The 25,794-nt window shown below is 40.9% G+C and overlaps 1 protein-coding gene across 1 annotated transcript in view; it reads right to left on the minus strand.

The window, feature by feature from the left end:
- Nucleotides 1-260: 260 nt before the first annotated feature.
- Nucleotides 261-25,794, minus strand: part of LOC126101331 (odorant receptor Or2-like) — a 70,616-nt gene continuing 45,082 nt past the window's right edge. Inside the window, exons 4-5 of the mRNA XM_049912003.1 lie at nucleotides 12,247-12,402; nucleotides 261-359 (exon numbers count right to left, since the gene is read on the minus strand). Of these exons, the coding sequence (XP_049767960.1) occupies nucleotides 303-359; nucleotides 12,247-12,402 (213 nt within the window). The 3' untranslated portion in view covers nucleotides 261-302. The remainder of the gene's footprint in view (nucleotides 360-12,246; nucleotides 12,403-25,794) is intronic.

Raw genomic sequence — 25,794 nt, forward strand, 5'->3', positions numbered from 1 at the left:
TGTCAATTTTAAACATAGAAACATAAAGGCCAGTAAAGCACAAATTCTGATTTCTAACTGCTTTGTGCTTAAAGACTGGGTAATTTTAATTGTAGCTGACAATACAGAAAACTATTTGGTTTGAAATCCAGAACCAACATAAAAAGAGCAATACTTTCTAGCTAATGTTATAACTTACGGATTTTTTCCTGGATTGTTACTATGTATTACATGTAAATCTCGTAAAAATGATCTGACCGAGTCATGAATGATTTATTGTGCCCACATTCTCTGAGACTGGCGTACTCAAGTCTGTTTGGACTCTAGCGTTTGTTCATTTGACTCAAAAGTGCGTAGTAGGAGTAAGACGCATTTACAAGCTGAAAGAGAAATGAAAGTTCATAAATAACAATGCAAATAATTGAAGTTATGGTGTGATCAGAAAGGACAAAGGAAACAGCATTTCTATTTTAATTCTTTATAGGTTGAATTTACTTACTCGAATATAAAATTTATTTTTATTGTAGACACTTTATAATATAAATCCATTTATCACTGAGAAATGTCTAGAATTTAATGGAACTATGTTAACAGACTAATATATTACCTCGTGGATTATTTGTATTCATTTCATTTAAATTTCCTTTTAACCTCCATATCTATGATAAGATAAATTACTGTATCATAGTATATCTTGAGATATTATGAAGAAAACTAGAAAATATCAGAACGCTCAACTATAAAGTGATTCAGTGAGCATAATGTTGAAGAAACAGTATTTTCCCTTTCTTTGATTAATTTCAAGGTCTTACACTCATGCAGTGTTATAAAGTAAACTTATAACTTTCATTGGTGAGCAGTATGTTCTTATTTTTTTCCACTTCATTTTTGTGTATCATGATTACAATAACGTGAGTTAAGTGTACCTTAATTTATTGGTACAAGAATAGTACATTCATAATTTGATACTCACTTCGGTATAGTCCTATTTAGATATGATATTTTGTAGGTAATAATGTTAACTTCAACATAAAAACCTAAATCATAGATATTATTTCTTGATTTTGAATATATGAGTAAATTAACAATGTCTCAGGAAGGATACATAAGTAAATGGTTTACTAAAATAGAAACAAAGTAAATAATATTAAAAATATCTGTGCATTTTGTAATGTCATAAGTATGCATTCACAAACTGCCTATTCTCACTTAAAAGGGCAAGCTGTGGGTACTGTACAAAAATATTTTCCATTGAAAAGTTGTTCATATGAAATTTCAAATATTTTCACTTAGATGAGAAAGCCTTTTATTCGAGCTCAGTTTTATTCATTCTCGAATCACAGATATTTCTTCCTTATAGGTGACTTGAAAGCTGACGGCGTTAATGCAGGGTAAATGCATTAAGGTCACCCTCACATCAGGAGCGACAAGTAACTGTGTTATAACAGAGGTTTTCAACCACTGCCTTCCACACAGGCTATCCGTTACTTGCTATACAATGGTCAACTTAACTCATCATTCCGTGAAAGTAGGACTGGCGTAGACAAACTGCAAAAACAACTATCGAAAACGGCAGCAAATGGTGCTACATTAACGGCTGTTCTGGCGTCAGAGAGCCCCGTTGTTTAGGGTTACCATCTTTGGTCAGTACTAAAAGCGTTCTCCATCCCGGATTCAAAACCCGACACCGCTTAAACTTTGATTCATAGTCAGCATCGGCGGCCGACGACTTCCGCTATAAGATGTTGTCCTTATTCAGTCAACGGTCTTCTCAAACATGGCTGAGGAGCGGGCAGCGCTTCAGGACAATCTCTTGTCCTAGGGGTGGGAATCTGTCCCTAACAGTTGAAGAAACTGCAATGATCAACGTCAGAAGGATGCAGAGGGCAATGCAAACTACTACGTTAATGACATAATATGTATCCACAGGGCATATGGCCTGTAATTGAATATTTCCCCATTCGGAGTCCGGGGGGGGGGGGGGGGGGGGAGGACTGGCAAAGGGTAGAAGATCATGAGAAACAGACTGAATAACAAAAGAAAGGCTAATGTTCTAATGTTCTACGAGACGGGGTGTGGAATGTCAGAAACCTGAACGTGGCAGGGAAGCTAGAAAACCTAAAAAGGGAAATACAAAGGCTCAATCTAGGTATAGAAGGGTTCACTGAAGTGAAATGGTTACAAGAAAAGGATTTCTGGTTAGATAAGTATAGAGTAATATCAACAGCAGCAGGGTTTGTTATGAACAGGAAGGTAGGAGGCAGAGTGAGTAAATGTGAACATTTTAGCGAGAGGGCAGTTCTCATCAGAATCGGCAGCAAACCAACACCAGCAGCAATTGCTGAGGTATACGTTTCAACATCGCAAGCTGAAGATAAAGAGACAGAAAGTATATGAGGGTATTGAAAGATTTATCAGTACGCAAAGGGAGACGAAAGCCTAATACGCATGGGGGACTGGAATGCAGTTCTAGGTGAAGGAGTAGAAGAAAAGATTACAGGAAAATATGGGCTTGGGACAAGGAATGGGAGAGGAGAAAGGCTAACTGAGTTCTGTAATAAATTTCAGCTAATAATAGCAAATACTTTGTTCAAGAATCACAAGAAGGGATGGTATACTTAAAAAAAAGGGGTGATACGTAAAGATTTCAATTAAATTACACCATCTTCAGACAGAGATTCCGAAATCAGATTCTGGATTTAAGGCGTACTCAGGAGCAGATGTAGACTCATATCACAATGTAGTAGTGATGAAGAGTAGGCAGAAGTTTAAGAGATTAGTCAGGAAGAATCAATACGCTAGAAGTGGGATACAGAAGTACTAATGGATGACGAGATACGGTTGAAGTTCTTTAAGACTGTAAATACAGCAATAAAGGATAATCAAGGAAGCAGTACAGTTGACAAAGAATGGACATATCTAAAAAGGGCAAACACAGAAGTAGGAATCTAAATTATAGGTAAACAGAAGGTAACTGCAAAGAAACCATGGGTAAACGAAGAAATACTTCCGTGAATGAAACAAAGACATACAAAAATGTTCAGGGGAATTCAGGGATACAGAAATACGAATTAAAACCGAGGATGGCAATATTAAGAGTGCAACTGCAATTTCATTCTTAAATACAGAGGAGAGAGTGGGTAGGTGGAACAAGTATATTGAAGGTCCCAAAGTGGGGGAAGATTTCTCTGATATGGTAGAAGAAGAAACAGGAGTCAATTTAGAAGAGATAGGAGATCGACTATTAGAATTCAAGGGACGTTTGGAAGACTTAAGATGAAATATGGCAGAAGGGATAGATAACATTCGAACAGAATTTCTAAAATCGTTGCAGAAATGACAACAAAACGACTATTCACGTTGGTGTGAAGAAACTATATCATATGACGTTCGGAAAAATATCATCCAACAAAATTACGAAGACTGCAAGACCTGACAAGTGTAAGAACTATCACCCAATCAGTTTAATAGCCCATTTATGAAAGATTCTTACGAGAATAATATACAGAAGAATGGAAAAGAATATTGAGGTTATGTTAGACACGATCAGTTTGGCTTTAGGAAAGGTAAGGGCACAAGAGAGACAATTGTGACATTGCGATTGATAATTGAAGTATGACTAAAGAAAAATCATGACACGTTCATAGGTTACGTCGACCTGCAAAAAGTATTCGGCAACGTAAAATAGTGCAAGATGTTCGAAATTCTGAGCAAAATAGGGGAAGCTATAGGAGAGACCGGCAATAAACGACATGTACGAGAGGCAACACAGAATAATAAGTGCTCGGATTAAAAATGGTGTAAGACATAGATTTAGTCTGTCGCCCTTACTGTCCAATCTGTACACCAAAGAAGCAATGACCGAAATTAAAGAAAGTTAGGGGAGTGGAATTAAAATTCAAGGTAAAAGGATATCAATGAAACGATTCACTGATGACGTTGCTATGCTGAGTGAAAGTGAAGAAGGATTACATGTTCTTCTGCATGGAATGAACAGTCTAATGAGTGACCGCAATGTTTCCAGGATTTACATTAATTAGACTTTTGTCTGTGATGGTATGTGAAGGCAACCGTGTATGCAGTGAAATGAAATGCTTGCTAATGGACCTCCATTCATTGAACTACTCAGGTTCTCCAAGACCCTCCTGCTTTTAGTTCCAAAACAGCACGATGACCACAATCCCCTCTCTTCATAACACAGCTGAACAAGAGAAAAAGAGGGAAACGTATCGTGTCAAGAGATCTTTTAAGAGGTCCAGTGCCTCTCAGAACTTCAAGCTACTATCAGGAACATACAGTCAAGAGGAGCTATCTTGGCGATTTATGTAAGGCATGAGTCGAGCTGCGAAGCAGCGTTGCCATCTCTAACACCAAGGGACGGCGTTACACTAGCTGCTGGAATGATTTACTGACGATGATGCTACAATCAGTGTAATAGAACATGGAGAGTATGGTAGATTTTCTGTAGTTCTTGTAATTAACTTTACAATATCTTTTCAGCAACTTCGTTGTTTTCTTAGAGTGCTCACATAGGTTTCTGTCGACTGCCTGGTCCCAATGGTGTCTCCCTGGGAACCAGAAGATGCTCCTAGTTGTAGCTTTGATTCAATGGGGAGTAACTATTTATCTTACTACGTGTTTTTCTATCAGTACCTTTAGTGCTGTATAATATTAGTTCCATCATCTTTCATAATATTCTGTCCAAAAAGAGCGCCTCCTCCCTTTAAAGAAGCTATACATCTCCTATGTGTCTCTCCCTCGCCCAGAAAAATGAGGGCCCATTCTTGCAGCGAAGGGGTTATCGTACAGGATTTCTGGGCCTTCACTTGAGAAACTTGCTGCTGTATTTCCCTGCCCACGCGTCTGGAAGTTCCTTGATAGCTATGTATTCCTTTCTGTTCGTAATACGCCGCAAGGTCGGCCATGTAGGAATTCAGTGCATCCTTGCCTACTCTCTCCCCTCGTCCATAACTCGAAGCCGATATTAGCCTAGGATATTAAATGCATAGAAATAAAATAAAGGTGTCCTATCAAATAGTGTTTATTGAATGTGAATAGATCGACCTTACATTAGGTCGTGAAATCATTCATTCAGTAATCAATGTCGAATGAAGTGGAATGTAGTGGGGACTCCAACTCACTGCTACGCCAAAAACTCTTTAACTTCCTGGACAACACGTCAAGCGTATCTTGTACCGTTTATGTCTTACACTATGTGATCAAAAGTATCCGGGCACCTGGCTGAAAATGACTTACAGGTTCGTGGCGCTCTCCATCGGTAATGCTGGAATTCAATATGGTATTGACCCACCCTCACCCTTGATGACAGCTTCCACTCTCGCAGGCTTACGTTCAGTCAGGTGCTGGAAGGTTTCTTGGGGAATGGCAGCCCATTCTTCACGGAGTGCTGCAATGAGGAGAGGTATCGATTTCGATCGGTGAGGCCTGGCACGAAGTCGGCGTTCCAAAACATCCCAAAGGTGTTTTGTATGATTCAGGTCAGGGCTCAGTGCAGGCCAGTTCATTACAGGGATGTTTTGTCGTGTAACCACTCCGCCGCAGACCGTGCAGTATGAACAGGTGCTCGACGTGCCGAAAGACGCAATCGCCATCCCCGAATTGCTCTTCAACAGTGGGGAGCAAGAAGGTGCTTCAAACATCAATGTAGGCCTGTGATGTGATAGTGCCACACAAAACAACAAGGGGTGCAAGCGCTCTCCATGAAAAACACGATCACATCATAACACCAACACCTCGGAATTTTACTGTTGGCACAATACTCGCTGGCAGATGACTTTCACCAGGCATTCGCCATACTCACAACCTGCCATCGAATCCCAACATTCTGTATTGTGATTCGTCACTTCACAAACCGTTTTTCACTGTTCAGTCGTCCAATGTTTACGCTCCTTACACCGAACGAGGCGTCGTTTGGCATTTACCGGTGTGATGTGTGATTTATGAGCAGCCGTTCGACCATGAAATCGAAGTTTTCTCACCTCCCACCTAACTATCATAGTACTTGGACTTGCAGCAGATCCAGATGCGGTTTGGAATTCTTGTGTGATGTCTGGATAGATATCTGCCTCTTTCATATTACGAACTTCTTCAAATGTCGGCGGTCTCTGTCAGTCAACGGACTAGGTCGGCCTGTACGCTTTTGTGCTGTACGTGTCAATTCATGTTCCCACTTCACTATCACATCGGAAACAGATGACCGAGGAATGTTTAGGAGTGTGAAAATCTCGCTTACAGATTCATGACACAAGTGACACCCAATCATCTGGCCACGTTCTAAGTCCGTGAGTTCCGCGGACCACCCCATTCTGCTCTCTCACGATGTCTAAGGACTGCTGAGGTCGCTGATATGGATTACCTGGCAGTAGGTAGTGGCACAATGCACCTAATATGAAAAACGTATGTTTTTTCCGGTGTCAGCATGTTTTTGATCACAAGACGGGCCTGAGCATAAAATGCGGTGTAACTAGCGAATAATTAAAGCTACGCTCAATTAAGAAACAACTTTTTTGTCATGTGATACAACAAATAATAAATGATGTCTTCTGCTCACAGTTTTCCGTTAAGTAGAGTTATTAGCGATGGTACGCTAGCGAACTTTTGCGCTCTACGGAATTGTTTTTATTGCGTTACCATGAAAAAAGGAAGCATTGGAGCTCTGTAAAGAAACTGACGTAGCGTACAGACATGCAACTGATTAGGGATTGAGTACCCCATCTTGTCAATTGTAATCGTGGAAGTGTGACTGAAGAACAATAAATGTCTCACTTGACATACATGGCAAGATTAAATTAAGGTAGACGCTTACCTATGCTAATTTGTAGATATGAACAAACTGCGCTTCCTCACTTGTTATCAAGACTTGGCATCGAATATTTTTAGTCTATGTGAGCTTCCAGATTCTGTCTTTGGTGTCATTTCATTATCATACTAGTTTTGATAAATTACCCCAATTATGAAGAGCCTAACTGGCGTATCCTGCACATGATGCAACTATTTATCCGTTATCGAAACTGATTTTAATACCTGCAGACGTTTCAGGAAGAATAAGTTGAAGGGACTATCTAAAATTATCATAACTCAACAAAAATAGTGTTAGTCTGTAACATTATACAGATGATTGATGAAGGTCTGTAGTGGTAAATTAACAATTTTGTTACAATAATTTCTGTCATCTTTGTGACATATTACTAATTCTATAAACTAGATGAACGTATTTTTACATGTATCAATTTCCAGATTTCTCACCTACCTAGCACAGAATAAAGTAATAGCCTCGTAAATCACGAGTAATTATAGATGTACGAACCATATTTGACTCGAAATACTTTTTAATTTCTTGCCTGAGAGCACGTCCACATGAATAGGGTTGTAGCCTGAAAGCCTTCAGAGAACATGCAAGCCAGGAAAATGCTCATATTGACAGGATGGCAGGACATGCGGTCAAAAACGAATTCCACAAGACTCTTGAGCCCAAAGGTACCAGATGGTTATAACTGGTGACCGTCTTACAAGTGCTGCAGAGTTGACTGTATACATCCCAGGATACAAAAACTTGGCAGTTATGTTTATCATGACATATCATGAAAAAATAATAGTTCTACTTTCTGCTGGCAGATGTAAATACGCCGTTGTAGGCAGTTTCTTTTTTGTTGTAAGTGTGCTGTATATTGTTTGATGATATATGTTGATTCATTTCATCATATGACTGTTGATTAGAGACGCAATGGCTATTGAGAAGAAAGGCTATGCGTTGTTGACCAAGATGTTTTATCAAAATGGCAGCAATTGCAGTGCTACATTGTGGAACCACCGCAGACAAAACCAATTCCTAATAGGACACTTCTCAGTAAATGGGCTACAGAATAAACTTAATTAAATTTAAAGAAACAGGTGAATTAGTTTAGTAGCAGAAGGAAGTTCGTTCTACCACATTTTCTTTGAGTGGGTTGTGTATATTGAGGGGCAAGCATATATTCAGGGGCAAACCTACTGCTCTGTTAATTGATTTATGTCCGCCTGGGAGTTGATTTGTAACCCCTGAGGACAGGTCACCCTTCCGAGAAACCCCCAATGCCTCTCCCTGTCCCTTTCCCTCCAGGTCCCTGTGAGAAATCCCCAACCCTCCTCCCCCTCGCCAATACTAGCATACTATTTGTATGAAACTAATTGACTACTTCATTAAACGGATCGATTAATTAACCCTTTCACCTCTGGGAAACCCCAGTCCTCCAATCCCCACCCCAACTTCACTCCTCCTCGCCAATACCTGGAAACTGGTGGGAGAAAGATTCTGCACTGAAGAGGAAGGATCTCACGACAGGAAATTCAAATAAGTATCAATAAGCACTGCTTCATTTTCTTTATTTAATCACTGCCAGTATCTCCAATCTTATCTATATCCGCAATCTTATCTATATCCACCTCACATTATATTGGTAAACAGTTTTGCAGTTAGGTCAAAGACCTAATGTTCGTGAGTGATTCTCAAACGTAGAAAATCTTTTTTACTATGAAGAAGGATCAACATAGGGCGACAGTATGTGTTTTAAGTGATTTGTTTCACTCCTGTAAATTGTTAAATAATTAATTTGATAGGGTAGCGCAACTGATGTATTTCCCACCATTTTTATATCACAATTGTGAGTGCTTCCTCTGTCCCCAGCATTAGCCAATAGAAACACAATATTCCGAGGATGGATGACAACTCCTTCTGCATGTTTGGACATGTCAGTACACACACAAACTTGAAGTAAGCACTTGAGAGATAATGGAGATGGTTTCCCAGGTATCAAAGGACACGAACTTTTGCTCGACGGTCACTGTACTGACTATGTGGCGGTGCAAAAGGTGCCCTCTATATGGGTGAACTGCAAATTGCCCAGTTTGCAGTTGACAGTTTTTGTGATCGTATAGGTTATGGGCAACGTTTGGAGGAGGGTGCTTCTGTTCTCAAACATTTCTAATTACAAAACCCCCAATACATGGCGTGTGTTTTTGAAATGAATTTGATTGTTCTGATTTCGTCTGTCTACACACATGGTGATGGGCCATGTCACTCTTTATGATGTGCTCGTGAGTTAGTAGTTTCCACCACCACTGCTTGGAGAACTGGGACTGCTCACTAGTTACCCACACAACTAGGCATGAGGCTTCTGGACTCACTGGGAAGCAGCGCAATGTTGCAACAGTCCCAGCAAAGTGCTATAAGGGAATTATTTTTCTAGTGCCGTGCATGTGCTCATAGCTGTTAGCAGATGCATGTTACATTGGGTCTATTTGTGGTCGTTAGTCACGGATTTTCACAATCTTAGTACAATGTTTATGTCTTAATGGGCGATGGTTTTTTTTTGTGCTGTATTATACTCACTGTCAATGTGTAGCACTGCAGTCACAGCGGAACATCACATCTAATGTTTTTGGCAGCAGAAAGTTAGTGCTTCCCGCTACCTAATACCCGTTCAAACAGTAGTGCAGTGAGTTGCCATCAACTGACGCATTGTTTGGGGACTGGGGTGATTCCAGTCTGTGCACCATACGGGACAGCCCTATGTGTAAGCCTCTCTGCTGACCTGCATGCACAGGACAATAGGGGATGGCCAGCACAGCTGCAGTACCCAGGACATCTGCCTTGTGGTCGTTATGAAGATGCGATTTGACGTTCTTTTTATGGATATAGGTTGTGGTGGTGGAGGAAGCTGCTTGTGTAGTCAGTCATCTCTGCATACAAGACCTCAGATATATAACGAGTTTTTCGCCCAATAATTGCAACATTCCACAAAGTCGTTCAGTCTTTTGAGATATTTCCCACCAAATAAGCAACTGATCAATCAAAGCTGACTAAATATATCCAGGGAACCAACGGGCTGTGGGATCAATGCAATAAGGATTATGACCATCAGCACCAGTATCCACCAGTGGGATCTGAGATGGTGTCTTAAGAGAGGTGGTCCTGCAAAGAGTTATTTGCAATGTCGGAGGAGCTTTGTCCCCTGCATATGCAGCAACATATTACTGACACATTTTAATTCCCTGTCAGGAGGTTCTTCCTCTCCACATAAAACTGAATACTTCCCCCCCCCCCATCTAGCGTATGGTGGAGGGGAGGGATGCAATGGGAAATGGCAGAGCTGGGAAATTTCCCAGGGGTGAATGGATTAATTAATTGACCAATTTCATTATTTAGTCAAATAATTCGATATCAATAGTGTGCTTGCATCAGCAAATGGGAGGTTAGTGTTAAGCATTTCCCTGAGGCGAATGAAGAGGAATGAAAGGAGGAGGGGAAGGAGGTTTGGTTTGAATTTCTCAGAAGAACCAGTCATTGCCAGGGTTCATAAATCAACATCCAGGCGGTCATAAATCAATTAACAGACCACTAGATTCGCCTCAGAATGTATGCTATGTTAGCCCCCTTCAGAAACAAATTGCGCCAGAATGAACTTTACACTAATACTCAGATTATGCAGCAGGGAGAAGGAGGTGATATTCCCATGACAGTTGATAGTAAGTGTGGTGCAGCTATAACTGACCTTGCAACACATGCCTCAAATTCTATAGCCAGTGGTCGACCTGTGTTACAGGAATTGTCATCCTCTGGTTAAGACACAAAAAATTTGTGGCACATTTTCCACTCTGTCGATACTAGGTTCAACATGTGCACCAATGAAACCCTAAGATAGGGTACAACACAGCGACTTTGCGTTTCGACTTTTTTGTCAGACGTGCAAATGGATTAAATGTGGCTGGGGAATGTTCTATGGCTGGACAAGTCACATTTTGCTCTGCACAGTGCTGTAAATGCATAGAACTGTGGCATATGAGGCTCTGCACCTCCATATATTGAGAAGGAACATCCACTGCAGTCAATTTATTTGAGTTTGTGGAGTGGTTTCACAAGCACCCATGCTCTTACCCAGTTTTTCATCTAGAAGATGACACCTTGTCGACCTGTTGGGTGTACAGTGACACATGCACGTTACATGGATCTCTTTGTGCAACATGCGCTTTCAGCAACTGTGTCCACACAATGCTTTCATGCACAACAGGGTGACACTACATGTCGCTTTGGAGGTGAAAAGTTTTCTCCGTATTACCTTCGGTAATGATCCCATCATCTTCAGGCAACTGCAAGTTGTGTGACCTTTCAGACTGGCCGACCTAAATCCATGTGACTTCTGATTGAGGGACATCCTAAAGATCGTGTTTATCAGGATGTATCCGGGCTTTTCCTGATCTGAAGGACCCCACAGAACGACATATTGTTCCTATTTCATCGCATATGCTGAGAGCAATTGACGACATTGCCGTGTTATCGATATAGCATGTTGCTGAGTCAGGAGACCATATTGAACACATGTTGGAACTTTTTACCATATCTTAATAAACTTTACAGAACGAACGTTATCATGTGTTAGATCGTTCCTTCCCTTTTCCTGCATCCACACCACACTGTGACAGCTTACAGCGCTGTATTTTCACTGGATAGCGTTAAATGGGACTGTTATTTTTCCAGAACATTCCGTAAGCGCGCCGATTAATGAACATACCTACGATGTTTCAGCGTCCTGTGATGTGTACAGCATTCGGACAGCGACAGTTTAATTATAACCATCTGGTACAATCACCAAACGAAAGGAAATTGAATAAGACAAAAACTCAAATGTTAAACTCTCCTCTAAGAAAATGCTACTGTGTGACTGACTTCTCTAACATAGTTGTTCGAAACAGCTGAAAGAAACTGCATTTTCACCACTTATACTCTCGCAGAGCTTAATCTGTAAACCTGTGTTAACGGTCGTAGTGCTAAGTGGTGATAATGATGAGTGCTCACTTCAGTTCCATGACGTGTAAATTGTGTCCTTGTCAAGGTTGTGAGAATTCTTTGTTATTATAACAGTATCATAGTTTTACGAGATACATGGGTAATTCACCAATTATCAGATGAATGCTTTTCAAAACTACACTTCTTTGAATCGTAATTTATTGTAAGTTTTGCTAAAGCAATGTAAACAAGTTATTATTATAATTAACTACTATACTAAAATATTCTGGAATTTATAGTTATTACCTATTATTAAAATCTTAGGCAGCTCTGGCTGTTAATGAGTATTGGTGACAGACAATTTTATTCTGGTTGGGACAGGGAAGTAGTAACTGACAGTGACACCCCAGCCCTCCAGAGTCAAACCCCCAATCATTTTCTGCAATCTACATAGTAACTGCAGGCCATCAAGCCTAGACACTTACTGTGAGAAACGCCTCCCTGTTGATGGGGTACAGGTATCCAGCCATCAGAACCAGTGGCTTCTGTGCGCGGCTGACGAGTATTCTCATGGCACGCTTGAAACGCTCACTCGCGTCCATCCATGAGCAGCTGTATGCTGCAGCTGACACAGCCTCAGCCTGTGGACATAAGTTGCATTTAGTTTTATGTATTATTTGACGATGAGGTGGTTTTGAACTGTGCTACGGTTGACTTCACTCCAATGGCTGTAACTGTCTTTTTACACCTCACACTAGTTTCAGGATTCTGATCGCTAGAGGAGCTTTGGCGCAGTTAACTAAATGGCCGAGTACGGTGGTGCTAGGGGAAATAGTGAAAACAGTTTCTTAGAGGGATCCACAGGGTGCAGGCCATGGGGTGGACGTGGCGCGATTCGAACGCGCTTCCCTGATGAGAGCAGAGTTGGAGCCACGTAGGAGTTAACAGTATGCTGCAGGGCTGTGTGTTGTGTCCTGTGTGAACTCGCGATTGTATGTGCCGGTGTTGAGTTCCGGCAGGCGGAACGAAGTACTCTCCAAGAGTGGATCACAGTTCTCGGCCAATGCAATTGCTGTTTGTGCCACTGAGGACATTGCTCGAGATGCAGCTTGTGGAACAAGTTACTACTTATAGCGAGTGAAACGTGACCAGATTTTGGTGGGCAGTTAAGTGTGCTGATGTCTAAGGGAGTAGAATTACTGCATTAGTGACGAGAGACACAGTGAGATATTGATTATTGGTAAGCAATTACCTTGTTCTGAATAAACGTGCTATATAAAATCTGGGCGAGGACGCCATCCTCGATACCTGACGTAGATTGCTTTCTGTTAAGTGACAGTTTTGATGTTCGCTTAGTAAGCCTAAGGAATGATGATTCATTAATATTTTTAAGAGGACAGGGCACCAAGATACTTTGCTGACATTCAACAATATTTAAATTAGTTATTTGGTAACTGTTGTTCAAATTTGTGAATTAATCCGTTTCAGTGTGGTTCGTAAACGGTAGTCTCTGGCGTTGGTTACTGCTGATTTTGGATTTGTAATTGCTATAGCAATTTGGTGCAACTGATTAATAAACCTGGTAACAGACAAGGTGTTTCTAGCTATAAAATTGATCATTATACTTAATTCTGGCCTCCTTTTCTTACTGGTAAATAAACATTTTTGACGACTTCAATTCTTCCCTTGAAAATAAGTGCTGTCATCATAAGTTTATTCCAAGCTCTGATGGATCTAAGCATTAAAAGATTAGACGACTGATGACCCCAGAAGTTAAGGCGCATAGTGCTCAGAGCCATTTAAACAATTTTGAGCCATTAAAAGATTATTTAAGTGCTTTTATGTTGCAGGTGCTACTGCTGTGTGCTGAAATTTGTTCGATTAAATTGACATAAGGCCCAACTGGCAGTCATTGAGATGGTTTGTATGAGTGATGTGAGCAGGGTGCTCGGCCTAGCGTTAATGCTACTTCTGGTTAAAGCCGCCTTACTACCATTTAATGTCAACAAGATTGGCTTCACTTTGAGATTTCATTGCTTATCTTTCAAGTGATTCTTGTTCTTTTGAATTTTTTAATGTGTTGTATTTTTTTAAGTTCACTGTGAAGCTTTACAAAAAGAATTTTAAGGTTACGAAAGCTTTTGATGATTGGATTCATTGCAAACTTTAATTACATTTATAGAGGTTGATTAAACCATCATGTTTTGTGGTAAAAGTGAAGAATGCATTGCCTAAATTACAAGAGACTTCAGAAAGTTGTATGATTAATATTGAAATTCATGGTCTTTTGTTCTAAGTATAGTGAATTTCTTTTAAAATAGTACTTAAAATCTGCTCGTACCACCTCTCCTATTCCACAAGCTTAGAATATCCCTTATTGTCCAAACTGATTAAAATTTGTCTGCATAAAAGTTCATTGAAATATATGCTGAAGAAAGAGGCCAATTTTATAAGCAGCAAACTAGTAGGTCATACTATTTGTTTTGAGCCAAACCATAATAGGAAACAAGAGTTACTTATCACCATGGAAATTTATCTGAGTCACTTTTCTGCTTGTTACTGTACAAGAGGCCCGAGGGTATCTCTGAACAAGATGAATACAGTGGTAATGGTCAATCACAACAGCTCATTAGTTGGTGCATCATTACATTTCCTGTGGATTTTATGGATAATTTAAGGTGAAACTTTAGACTTATTTTCAGTTCTCATTGTGTCGTATCTGTTATATCTAAAGGAATTTCTACATCTAGATACGTTTCTACTAGCCAGCTTTACGTACAGAGGTAATGCAAAATTTGAAGCGTACCAACTCTTACGAAATGCAGGGTTTTACAGTAGGGTAACACTTCTCACACAGCGACAAATGGCATGGTTCTCCTGTGAGATTCAATTAAAGAGACCTAAGTGGTTTCAGCTCTAGAAATGATTCAGTATATTCTCTCAATGTGTCTTCCTAAAGGACTGAGTGAGCGTTTTGCTTATTTTCACACTAACCTGTGTGCTGTGAGACAGTAGTTTCTCAGCATGTGTGAATTCCTACCGACTCACGCCGTTCACGCTTCATTAGCTCACATTGCTGCACCTAAGCGCCCGTGCATCTGTTTGTCAGCGAATGCATCGCCTCAGCGAGGCATCAGGCGGCGAGCAGACAGAGAAGGGATCACTGTGAACTGCCGAACAGAAGGGGCCTCATCAGTTTGATGCCAGCGTCAGTCTGCCTTGAACTGCAGTGCACAAGATCTATGTCGGTGCTGGAGTTACACTTGATAATATTCCAATGTGGGTGTCCTATGTGTTGTCTGCACTGATCTATGGAAGTAGCAGCAAGTCTAAAGTCCATAGCGTAAGTTGGTCGCATGAGGAGCATATTGGAGGTGGAACTTTGAGGCCAAGGTGTGTGTCAGAGGTGAACTGGTATGACTTCCTAGTCCTGGTATGGCATTTAAGCCGTACCTGTTTTGCATCGGTGCAGCTTAATTTTACAAGGCACAGCGAGATGATGATGTGATCTGACTCTGTGACAGTGATACGTTTTAGTGAGGCTGTTGCCATCTGTGTACTCTTATAGATGATAGTAGCTTGCTTTGTATCTCGATGAAGACTGTATTAGTTTCTACATGTTTGTGTCTAGCACTTGATTAAGTTGCTGGTTGTAGTTCGGTGTTGTTGTACTATGTGAGGGACTAGTGTTGCCAAAGAATTATGTCCACAAATTATGGCCACAAATTCCTCTTCTCCCCAATTCTATTCAGTACCTCCTCATTAGTTATGTGATCTACCTATCTAATCTCCAACATTCTTCTGTAACACCACATTTTGAAAGCTTCTGTTCTCTTCTTGTCTAAACTATTTATCGTCCATGTTTCACTTCCATACATGGCTACACTCCATACAAATACTTTCAGAGACCACTTCCTGACATTTAAATCTATACTCGATGTTACCAAATTTCTCTTCTTCAGAAACGCTTTCCTTGCCATTGCTAGTCTACATTTTATATTCTCTCTACTTCGACAATCATCAGTTACATTGCTCCCCAAATAGCAAAACTCCTTTACTACTTTAAGTATCTCATTTCTTAATCTAATTCTCTCAGCATCACCCGACGTAATTCGACTACATTCCATCATCCTCGTTTTGCTTTTGTTGATGTTCACCTTATATTCTCCTTTCAAGACACTGTCCATTCCGTTCAACTGCTCTTCCAAATCCTTTGCTGTCTCTGACAGAATTACAATTTCATTGGCGAACCTCAAGGTTTTTATTTCTTCTCCATGGATTTTAATACCTGCTCCGAATTTTTCTTTTGTTTCCTTCACTGGTTGCTCAATATACAGATTGAATAACATTGGGGAGAGGCTACAACCCTGTCTCACTCCCTTCCCAACCACTGCTTCCCTTTCATGTCCCTCGACTCTTATAACTGCCATCTGCTTTCTATACAAATCGTAAATAGCCTTTCGCTCCCTGTATTTTACCCCTGCCACCTTCAGAATTTGAAAGAGAGGATTCCAGTCAACATTTTCAAAAGCTTTCTCTAAGTTTACAAATGCTAGAAACGTAGGTTTGCCTTTCCTTCATCTTTCCTCTAAGATAACTCGTGAGATCAGTATTGCTTTACATGTTCCAACATTTCTACGGAATCCAAACTGATCTTCCCCGAGGTCGGATTCTAGCAGTTTTTCCATTCGTCTGTAAAGAATTCGCGTTAGTATTTTGCAGCTGTGACTTATCAAACTGATAGCTCGGTAATTTTCACATCTGTCAACACCTGCTTTCTTTGGGATTGGAAGTATTATATTCTTCATGAAGTCTGAGGGTATTTCGCCTGTCTCATACATCTTGCTCACCAGATGGTAGAGTTTTGTCAGGACTGGCTCTCCCAAGGCTGTCAGTAATTCTAATGGAATGTTGTCTACTGCCGGGGCTATGTTTCAACTTAGGTTTTTCAGTGCTCTGTCAGACTCTTCTCGTAGTATCATATCTCCCATATCATCTTCATCTACATCCTCTTCCATTTCCATAATATTATCCGCAAGTACATCACCCTTGTATATATACTCCTTCCACCTTTCTGCTTTCCCTTCTTTGCTTAGAACTTTGTTCCCAACTGAGCTCTTGATTTCATGCAAGTGGTTCTCCTTTCTCCAAAGGTCTCTTTAATTTTCCTGTAGGCAGTATCTATCTTACCTGTCGTGAGATAAGCCTCTGCATCCTTACATCCCTGCTTAGCTATTTTGCACTTCCTGTCGATCTCATTTTTGAGACCTTTTTGCCTGCTTCACTTACTGCATTTTTGTATTTTCTCCTTTCATCAATTAAACTCAGTATCTCTTCTGCTACCCAAGGATTCCTACTAGCCCTCGTCTTTTTACGTACTTGATCCTCTGCTGCCTTCACTATTTCATTCCTTAAAGCTACCCATTCTTCTTCTACTGTATTTCTTTCCCCAATTCCTGTCAATTGTTCCCTTATGCTCTCCGTGAAACTCTGTACATCTTCTGGTTCTTTCAGTTTATCCAGGTCCCATCTCCTTAAATTCCCACCTTTTGCAGTTTCTTCAGTTTTAATCTACAGTTCATAACCAATAGATTTTGGTCAGAGTCCACATCTGCCCCTGGAAATGTCTTACAATTTAAAATCTGGTTCCTGAATCTCTGTCTTACCATTATATAGTCTATCTGGAACCTTCTAGCATCTCCAGAGTTCTTCCATGTATACAACGTTTGCATGGTACAGCACATTATTTGTTGTATATGAGACATAGTCAGGAGTATTACATTGACGTTTCTATTGTGTGTTATTTGGTGTGCCATTCAAGTTCTAATTGCTTAACTACTGTGAGATATGAGTAATTTTATCATATTTGTATTGTTATATCATTAGTTAACTACATAGAGCACAGGGCATATATTTTTTGCTTTTGAGTGCACTCTGGTTCTGCGGGGTTTATGTTAACACAACAAACTCCTTGATTAAGAGACCAAGATTGCATAAATCCAGCTAAACGTCAGTGTCACCGAAAATCCGAGCCACAATTCCGTCGCGGAGTGTGGTTACAAATAATGTTGGTATGGTGCTTGTCGTAATATTACGATAATTTTATTTGGGTTCTGTGCCAACGGTGTTAAATGTCATATTACTATGGCTGTTAGGGACACCCTTGGTGCTCACTGGAAACGTAAATATTACATGGCTCACAAGGTGACCATTTGAGGGAAGGCCCTTGCAAACGCCATGGTGCAGTTGTTCCAGCAGCTTTAGTAGTTGGTGAGGGAACGTTGGGTGGGCAGCTGGACGTTAGTACGGTTATAGTTGCAATACAGTCAGCTCTAACTGAAGTAGAGCTAATGTAGACGTTTTTCGAAAATGAAGCGCCTTCTCATGCACGGATAATGTCATACAATGTGAATTCGTATCATTATGTGAGCAGGGTAAGTACTTTTATAATTTTAACTGAGGGGGGAATCAGTAAAGATGGATCAGAAGAATTGCAGCTTAAGACTATGTGGCTAGGTGTAATAACAAGTTATATGTTGTCGGTTGCATCATTAAAAGGTAGCAGAATGAATTTAGATAAGGTGCAAGAGCAGGATACTCATCATGTGAGGAAATTAGAGTCCCCGGTGGGGTAAACAGTGTGCCAGGTTCTCAGTACCAGAAAGGACCCTGTGTCTGGAGTATTTGTAATCTTGAAGGTTGTAATGGATGTATTTAGAATGAATGTTGTAGAGATATTACAGATGTTACACCTGAGACTGAAGTTGACTGACTCACATCTTGTGTGTGGGCAGTGTGTTTGTATCTTAACAAACCTAGGCAACAACAGGGAGTGAGGTGTCAGATCTCTATTTAAAATAAGTTGACTGAATTGCTTATATTTTGTGTTGCATTAGCAGACATTATTGTTAATTCCCCATGCGTTTGTAGTATATTACGTGTATTTGAACTACAGCATGGTATATAGGCGGTGGTCGCTCAATCTGAGGTAAAAGAGGTAGTGGAGAGTTCTGCAACTATGAAATAGCAGTTTTATGGAACGTCTCAAATCTAGCACACGGAAATGCTTATAGCAGTGAGGTTCATGTGCTCAGTGTACAAGAGCATGCACGTATCTGCTTCACTGTAAGTGCAGCGCCTTAGCGAGTCGTCAGATGGCATACAGATAGAACAGAAGACAACAGTCTAACGTAGCGCACAGAAGTGGCCACAGCAACGTGGCGTCAGCGTCAGTCCGCCAAAGGCTGTAGCAGGCAAAACCTCGTTCGGCACAATGATCGTGCATCGCACCAGCAGGTATTGCTTAAAAACGGATGGCGCAAGTGTTGCCCAGTGCCGTCGATTCAAGGAGCAGCATTTTAGGTGGAATCCGAAGACCAGAATTGAATCATCCTTATCAGGAGCATCTATGTGTTAGCCCTGAGGAGACTGGCGTGTGCAGCAGACAGATATCAGTGCGGCTCTGTGGTCATGACATGGCGCGTTGTCCACAACTGTTTTGCATAAGCGAGATCTGTGCAGAAAGGTGCTGGTGTATACATGGTTCTGTATTGTCAGAGGATGCGTGGCTGCTGTCACCATGTGGCGAAGCAGATGCAATAGCGAGTGGAAGCTGAGATTAGTCAACGAAAGCATTTGGATTGTGGACAAGCCAGAAAGTGTCATGGAATGAGAGAAGCAACTTCGAGCCATCAGAGCAGGCTGAAGGGAGGAAGACCAGAGGCTAGAGACCTGTCGACATAGGGGTCAGCGGAGATGGAGCACAAAGTTCATATTGTTTGAGGAAGTGGATAGACTTCAGCCATGCTCTTGCAAATGCACCATCTTGAGATTCACTTGGAGCGATTTAGTAACCTATAACTGGATGATCACACATGGTATTGAATCAAATTCCTTCCCAATGTGAGCAACTGCACGGCAGATGAGCACTGTGGAGTGCTGCTGACTGAAGCATGAGACACAATTGGGCTGCATCTGCAGAAATCGTTTACCTTCTCTTTAAGTGAGCCGAATTTCTTGTGTAACATAGACTAGAGGCAGTGTTGCAGCAAAATTTTGATTTCACCCAACGACATCATTGGATTGTGTGATATTAACTGCGATGTAGACAAAAATTGGTTAAAAAAGGAAACGGACTGCATGTACGGCGTACAATTGCAGGAGAACTGACTACAGTCGTTTAACAGCTGCAAGCTCTGTTCACCATGGTCGAAAGGCTTCAGGTTTTTTTCCTCACTGCTGTAGTTTCGTCGTATTATATGACACGAAATCTTTGCCACATGTGGAGCCTATAGCGTCGCCTGGAATCTCAGATTCCACTGCATCATCAGGTTCGCACAATCCAGCAAATGGAAACTTGTATAATAGTAATTGCACACTATGGCACGGTCGCAAATTTTTGGGCGGAAGGCGAAAGGGCGACCGGCTGCATGGCTGTACTGTTCAGCCTGAAAAACCAGTTTGAGATGTTGCCCACAGCTAAAAACATTCGAGGCAACATTGGATTCCTCCCCTTTTGGGAATGTGGTAGACTTTCCTGAGACGTCCTGACAACTGCAGAGGGTTCGACTGCTCTTAATGGGGGGCTCCAATTTTAGGAGGATGATGGAACCCCTAAGACAAATAGTGGAAAGATCAAGAGAAAAGTCCTGTGACCACTTTGTTTATGTGTGTGTGTGTGTGTGTGTGTGTGGGTGGGTGGGTTTGTGACTGCGTGAATTAACTGGACATGGCTACAAATCATATCTAATGTATGCACGAATGACACCTAGTGCCTTGCTTGCGACACCATTCTCGGTTCCTACAGGTGGCTGATTGATATGGTGAAGACAGCTATCCTCTCTCGCAGAATGGAAGGATAGCTATCGGGCTGTAGCATTGTTCCCTGTACCGATCGCAGTCTTCAGGTCTGGAGCCAAGTATAAGGCATAAACCAAAGGCTCAAACGGTTCTGTGATGATGTTCGATCCTGGTTTCTAAAGCTCGTCTATGTAGGGCACTTCCCCTTTCCATCCTCTTAATAGATTAAGCGTGGGCTACACAGAGAAAGCGGTTACCCGAATAACGCGCTACCTACGAAGGTCACGTGTGGGTTTATCAAGATACAGATATCCCGCCAAAGATATAATGAGATGTTTAATGGGCCCTGGGTCCGTCATAGTAGATCGGAAAAAGAATACGTTAATACTGCAAGAGCCTCTATGGAATGGCCCCAGTCTCGCTTATAATCGCCAACAGTGCTCACGTAGGGACAGAAAGTTGGCTAAAACTAGACGTGATTACTAATGAAATTCCTTAGTCGGACTGGAATATGAAGATAGACTGAACTCAGGCGGTGGAGTCGTACATGCACCAATAAAACGAGTGGCGTCCAGTAAGTAATACATTCTTCTGAAAGATGGTTGGTTTTATCATCATCATGTTATTCCAGACTCCTCTGCCTGCAAAACTCTAATTCTCAGCAGAATCTCTGTTTAATGCGGTGGTCTGATATCACTGGGAGGGCTTGTATGCCCACATGGCACCACTGTAGTGATCCACATAGAAGACAACCTCTTACAGAACCAATAACCTCCCCGCCATTCACGTACTGCTTTGCGCAAAGTGCATCCTCCAATAGGTCAACAGATGGAAGTCGGAAGGTGCGAAATTCGGGCTGTAGTGTGGGTGAGGAAGAACAGTCCAATGCAGCTTTGTGAGCTCACCTCAGGGGTGCAGACTTTTGGGAGGCCTTGCGTTGTCTTGGAGAAGGATGAGTTCCTTTAGTGTTTTGCGCCGACGAACACGCTGAAGTCATTATCAGAATACATCTTAGAGTTTATCGTTGCAGCATGAGGGGTGACATCAAACAGGATAACCCCTCCAAAGTCACAGAAGGCTGTCGCTATGAGGCTACGGCTTTGAACTTTCTCTTCAAAGTAGAGTTGGTGTGGTGTCGCCCCTTGGACTGTTGTATTTTCGCCTCTCAAATAATGTCTTATCAAAAATTGTCACAATCAGCCGCGTAATGCACAAAAATTCCACTCAGATAATCCTCCACTGCTCTTTAAGGTCTTCTGTTAGCCGGCGAGAACACGGCGGGCACATACCTTTGAGTACCCCAACTGGTGGACGGGTGTGTCAGCACTGCCTACACAGACGACCAGTGGTGCAGCGAGGTATCTGTGCTTCATCGATCACCTCGAATGGATGCTTGCTCGAACACTGAAAGAGTCACTGCTTTGTGTGGGCAGCCGGGACGCAGGAGATAGGACAGGTTTGAGCAACCTTGTTGCTATGATGCTAGACATCTCTCCTAAGAAATCACCGTGCTTCTGTTCAGTGTCAGGTCTCTGTAGACATTCTACAAGCCCATACTACAAGCCCGTATGAATATCTGCGCTGTTCCGGTTTTCCACCAAAGGAACTCAATGACAGCCCGCTGGAACTTCATGACACTATAGGGACTAAAGCGGGAATGTTCCATAATGTTCCACAACATAATCATCATTCTTGTCAACCGAAACTGGCGGAGAAAAAATGAATTTTATTGACTATTGTAAACCCTTCTGCTTGTCGACGCTAGATCTTGCAAGCGGAGAGTAAAAAATATTGAAGAACGACAAGGACTGAGTGAAGAATGCGTTCAGCTTAATCTATTGGCATTAAGAGTACAAACGAGTTCCAATGGGACCGGAGGGAGTTCTATGATGTTTCCAGTGACTAATGTTTCCGCAGGTCTAAAATGCTTCAATATTTCGCGTACCTAAAGGAGTGTGTTATGGAAGAAACCTGTAGAACATAGTGAAAAACTCGGTTTAAGTTTTGATAGGTTCCGAAAGCACAAGTTTAATCTACAACAAGGTAAGTGTGAGTTCTTAAGGATAGAAGTGATTTTCTTAGGTCATTGTGTCACGCATAAAAGGATCGCACCGGACATGGCATAGGTGGGAGAAGTAAAGCTCTTTTCACAGCCAATGACAACGAAAGAATTGAAAGGGTTGTTAGGATTGATCTAGTATTAGCAATGGTTTGTTGCAAATTTTGGCAAAATGGAGAGGCCCCTGCACAAACTACTAAAGAAAGGCGTAAAATATTAATGGGCTGAACGACAAACTAAAGGAGATGCTGGTTATCCCACCACTACTTCAGCACCAGATTTTGCAAAATCCATCATAATGACAACAAAGGTGAGTAGTTTAAGTCTACGGGCGGCCTTGTTGCTGTTGTCGAAGTTTTTCCCATTGTGCATGCGTCTACATCACTAAACAATGCAGAAATAAATTATAGTACCACGGAGAAAGAATTATTGGCTATAGTATTTGCATTACAAGAGTGGTGACCGTACGTATATGGACGACAGTTTACATAGATAACAGACTAAGCCGTTAACATGAATATTCAGTGTAAATGATCCTAAATCAAGACTCCTGAAGCGGAGACGTAAACCTGAGGATTACGACTGTGAAGCAATTTACAAGTAAATTGTAGCATACTTCTAAGAAGCACATAAGAGCTTACCATCCAAAGGCAAACGATGCATTACGTCGTAGTATCCGAGACGCTTCGTGACAAGTGACCAGATTGCATGGGACAGGTGAGTACCATACGCAACTTTCGTTTTGAATGTAACACCAAACAGTAGTATGGACTAAAAGCAGTATTAATTGATTTATGCGAGAAGGATAAACATTCAAGAAACATCACAATAAGAATCACAAAAGTAAATTACGATTATAAGTAATATGTGAACGAAATGTAAGTCTGAATGCAAGAATCACATACTGCAGCAAGATAATCAATAATACAAAACAAAACGGCGTAAGAGGAAAAGTATAATAAATCTCGAAATCGATTTCAGAGTAGATGATAAAGTTTTACTGCACAATGAAACAGTAAGACCTGAAAGATCTACCAAACCAGTTGAACAATGACGAGGACATACGAAGCAGTCGGAATAGAAACACAAGGTTTAAGAAGTTTCTAAAATAGGTAAGTATTCAGGACTCTACTGTGATGATTTAGGAGAAGTAGAAATTTACAGTACCAAAAGGAGGACTGTAACGTACGTAAATTTAGATGCTATAACTCAACCTATTCCGAAGGCTGAAAGATATGGGAGTTAGCAATACCAAAATACAGAAACACATCTAAAAATTCAGTGTAGGATAAATAAACTCTCATTTGCTAGACCTCCAGATGACACATCAGATAGAAATGATAAGACTTACAGAGGTTGGTAGATCAGTTAACAAGATACGAGACAAAAAAGGAAAGAGACATGTTAAACTTCGTTGGTGAGGTATGAAAAATACTGTTTGCAACACTATATCATGCTAATGCTACGTATTACAAGGAACACGTAGAGGGTATGTAGAAGAATTCCAAGGATCATTTGACGTTAATTCAGGACCAAATGGCACTACCAAGATCCACATTATCTGGGGTAAGTGTAAGGGTAAATGAGATGAAAGAAAACGAAGACAACCTGAAAGGTTTATGAAGGCGTGTAATAAGGATCTGCAACATTTGTAAGTGTGTGTGAACAAGTACTGAAACTACCAGATGTGTTTGGGGTTGTGTCATTAGTGTATCAACAAAGGATAAATACTTTAGCTAATGCACAGAAAGGTATTTCGAGCTTCACACCATAAACCTGACACAAACTGTGAAATTCCTTAGTCTAAAGAAAGGATGAACTGAATGATACGAGGTTCCCTGTCCCACCAGGTAAATCATCAGGATGTCTCTTGTTGAAGTTATTCGATTTAGGTATGTTTATAGAAGGAAGCATATTATGATACGTGATAAATGACCCCTTAGTAGATAATACCATGTTTAGCTTATACAAAAAGTTCATTTTACCACAAGAAATCCCTCACTCAAAGGGGAAGTATTTTTTCCTTCAGCCAGAAATGGAGTACCTACTCGTAGATGAATCTGTAAGACAATATGCCAAATTATAGATACAGCTTTTAGATTGTACGAGTGTAAATAAGGACAGGAGAACTTATAGAGAAATAACTGCCCTCTTGTCTACTTTCGACAAAGAAGAGCGTGAGGCAAAGTTGCTGCAGCCAATAATATAGTTCCAGGTGACTGTGAAAAAGAATTGTAGTATTACAGCAGAGCGTACGGACACATAATTCCTAAGGAGTAAGGTCTGACAGTATAGTCTGTGGGAAGCAAACCCTTAGGGATGTAGCGCTAAGACAGCTTGGAGGAATACGTTTTTACAGCACTTGTAAGTAATATTAGTGACACGGTACATGGGCCTTTATACAGACCAACTGAGTAATACGCACTAACACTACCATAAAGGTTGTAATACCATAAATAGGTTTGTAACTTGGTTGTTGCTTAGTAAATAAGGAAAACAAAACATTTCTGTACTAAAGTTATAGTTACCATTACATCAAGCGGTCACACAACTAGCTGAATTAAAGGTTGCTGTAAATCGTCGGAGTGATTTAGATGGTATGACAATGAACAGGAGGAAAGGATGAAAAGTTGTAAGTATCTGATACACTATTCCATCACTACATGTGATCATAACTTTAATTACACTAGTTATATTAACCTGTTGCTGCAGACACTGTAAATGTTGTAAATAGTATTTTTGACTTCGAGAAAATAATTGATGCGGTAATATATTTGTAACTCCTAACATCATACATCAAGGTGCCAAAAATCCAGTGGTGCAAATGTCTCTTACTGGTATTCCTAAGGAAATAATAATCTATGAAGAAGGCCAAATGATGAAGAAGGCTCAGTACACACAAGGAAAGAACGTAAACTTAATTGTAAACTTTAAAATGTTGTTATCCCAGTTATGGAGTATATGTTTCAGAGGAATATACTTGTGAACAGAATGTAAACTGGTTTTAAGTGACGCTACTCTAAAGAGTATCGTCAATTACACTAGCAGGGGAGATGTCTTGTATCCAAGAAAATGACAGCGAAGTCTTAGGAATTAACAGTAGGGTAAAGCTTCAAAAGCATAACAATGGGAAAGTTACAAAGAAGGCAGGCAGTATCGAATGACGGACCACAAT

Source organism: Schistocerca cancellata, chromosome 9 (genome assembly GCF_023864275.1).
Source record: "Schistocerca cancellata isolate TAMUIC-IGC-003103 chromosome 9, iqSchCanc2.1, whole genome shotgun sequence".
NCBI classification, from domain to species: Eukaryota; Metazoa; Arthropoda; class Insecta; order Orthoptera; family Acrididae; genus Schistocerca; species Schistocerca cancellata.